The 2,856-nt window shown below is 32.3% G+C and overlaps 2 protein-coding genes across 2 annotated transcripts in view; both read right to left on the bottom strand.

Annotated features, from left to right (window-relative positions):
* The window catches only part of LOC17874177, a gene marked incomplete at its 3' end in the record, with an annotated part of 1,780 nt that extends 544 nt beyond the window's left edge, over window positions 1–1,236 (bottom strand). Inside the window, exons 1-2 of the mRNA XM_006278980.2 lie at window positions 1,017–1,236; window positions 586–765 (exon numbers count right to left, since the gene is read on the bottom strand). Of these exons, the coding sequence (XP_006279042.2) occupies window positions 586–741 (156 nt within the window). The remainder of the gene's footprint in view (window positions 1–585; window positions 766–1,016) is intronic.
* Window positions 1,237–2,415: 1,179 nt separating this feature from the next.
* Window positions 2,416–2,754, bottom strand: LOC111831567 (NAC domain-containing protein 60-like; the record flags this gene model as incomplete). Its single annotated transcript, XM_023786334.1, has 1 exon — window positions 2,416–2,754. A coding segment is annotated over one exon (339 nt), but the record flags the coding sequence as incomplete, so codon positions are not given.
* Between the last annotated feature and the right edge of the window lie 102 nt (window positions 2,755–2,856).

Here is a 2,856-nt window from a genome sequence, read left to right as displayed (position 1 = left end):
AAACCTGAGGTTACTCGATGAATATCAATCCAATTGGATCCTGATGGTACTCCAAAGTAAGATCAAAGACGCTATGCTAGTCTTATAAATATTCCACGTCTATCAGGTATCTTATGCAATATGCATTAGAAAGAATTATTATTCGAGATTCCATCAAGCGATCCAACCAAACAGTTTAACAAACTTTCAAAAATCTTATTGGAGAGTTAGAGACATAAAGACACAGAATCCAATCCAAGAAAACTTTTGGAATTGCAGAAACTCCCATCTGAAGTAATCAAGTGTAAACATATACCTTGGTAATGAAGACATATTCCATGACAATAAACAAAAGATTAAAAACTGATTTACCAAATGTAAAAATATGACTCTTAAAGTATTACATACCAAGCAACGGACATATGAAGGTGAAGCGTAATTATCAGGACACTAAGGTAACCACTCTACACACACACACAAACACACAACACTTCATCTTATGTTCACAACATCTATGATATTCCAGGTCTCCTACAAAGAACTAGAACTACTAGTCTTCTAAAGGGGAACACAGAGAATACACATGAAAGAGTCAGAAACCAGTACCTTCTCTTTGACAGCTTCTTCCCTATCTGAAATCTGCTGCTGTTTCTGAGACAAGCTAGTGGCTGTATCTAACTCAACAAGTGGTTGCCTCCATTCAAACTGAGAGGTCACTATAAGTATAACTAGTAGACACACGAGCAAGATCGGCTTCGACATTGCTATATCAGTTGCTTAAAACACCTGCCCCCAAAAAAATTGGCCAAAGTCATAATCCTTTTACACTATTCACAAGCCTACCAACTCAAAAAAACACACATAAATTCAATTGAAAGTACTAATAACACATTTAAGACCTATCACCTAGGGCTTAGCAGAGACAAGGCATCATCATCAACCTCTAAGATCAAAAATTCGATTTTTAATCAAACCCATTACTCAGCACCCACAAAAACAAAGACCCAATGAAGCGATTAAGATGATCTTGAACTTACGAATCGAATTTGACCAGAAGAATAGCCAAACTTCATGATCAACCACCACCACCGTCAGGGTCTCTAATGGTGAAATTGAACGAGATCTTTACAAAATCGAATTCGAGATCAGTTTCGACAATTAGAAAACACCAAATGAGATTTTGCGCGTCAGTAGAGAAATGTAAAAGCTGAGGTAATATTCTGATGAATGCGCAAAGAAGAGGACTACGAATGTTTTCAGGTGACTCCTACGAATTTGTTTTTCTTCTTCTCTTTGTTTTTGCCAAAATTGATCGTATCTTTTAACTTATTAGTAATTTAGCTTTAGTTCTGAGAATGGTAACATTACACCCCTGAGGAAATGAATATCTCTATTTGATTTTTGTACTATCAAATTAATTAGTAGTACTAGAAATTACCCGAGGTGTTCCACGGGACAATTATTTTTACATTTTACTTTAATATATAATTTTTATGAATTTTATTATAAGTATATGCGTATTTTAATATATATTTTATTTTGATATATAACATTTTCCTCTACCAATTACTGTAATTATGTACTACGAAAACACATATATTTGTTTTTCTATTTTACTTTGATATTTAAATTTTCAAAATTTAATTTTTAAGGGGTAACCTAATTTTAGGAAGATCCATTAGTATAGATTTAACTGAAAAAAAAAGATTAAGAAAGTATATATGAATAAATCAAAGAGAATTAATAACATAACAAAAAATTGTATATAAAAGTAAAAAGATAAAAAAAAGTTGTCATCTGGTTTATCAGAGGATAAATCATAGTAATATTTAAAATTTTTAATAATAATATGTACTACCATATAACTCCGTTCTATTATAGTTTAAACTTTCTATTAATTAAAAAAATTTATTTAATTAAATTAAAAAATTCAATTATAATATTTAAAAATCTTAAAATTTTTAAACTTATTCTATCCAATATAATTAAAACATATTAAGTACAAAATCATGAATTAATCTTTTGGTTACAGATTAAAGTCAGAAATGAAGAAGATGAGCATATAGTAGAAGTCAAAACCCCTAAGAAGAAGATGTTTTGGACTAGTGGAAAGAGACATATTCATACATAAACCACAAGATAACATTGGATTCACACATTAAATGAGACTACATATATGCAATAGCATTGCTCTTGTGGGTTCAAAATGAATTTTTATAAAGATATAAAATCTGCCTGAAACAGAATTACATATCTCTCGGTAGGCTAATGTTCATATACTCGGTGGTCGGTGCACATAGACACTACAATATAAATAGATATGTAATGGAGAGAATGATACCACAAACTAGCTAAGCCTAACACAAGCAACAAAACATTTCTCTCAACATCAAAACAGAACCAAGTAAAATGCCTAGAAGATCTTTTCATTAAACCTCACACTAGATAAAACACCAACACGGCTATCATGACCAGCACCCAAGCTACAACGTCCCATCGTGCTCGGTTTATAGACTTAATCGAGTAGATACCGATAAAGCAATTTGACATGGATATGTTGTTCTCTTCTCCAGTGTCATTTTGTAATGGCAGTTTCTGTAGCAATGATTGCATTTGTATATCTACCATGTTTGGTAAAGGCAGTACTCTTGTGGTGTTGGACTCTGATTGAAGCCTTGGCACATTGATTAGTGTATTACCGGAGACCGCTGGATCATCTAGCTTTACTATTTCATCCCTCAGTATATCCGCATAGAAATCTTCTTCACTAGGAACCTTAAAATATGAAAAAGATCATGGGAATCAGATCATGAATCTAAACATAATTCATTTGGTGTATGAACCATGTCGACTCGCAATAACAAAACCGTAAAACAG

This window comes from Capsella rubella, unplaced genomic scaffold (assembly GCF_000375325.1).
Source record: "Capsella rubella cultivar Monte Gargano unplaced genomic scaffold, Caprub1_0 scaffold_333, whole genome shotgun sequence".
Classification (NCBI taxonomy): domain Eukaryota; kingdom Viridiplantae; phylum Streptophyta; class Magnoliopsida; order Brassicales; family Brassicaceae; genus Capsella; species Capsella rubella.
This window is presented reverse-complemented; position numbering and strand designations above follow the sequence as displayed.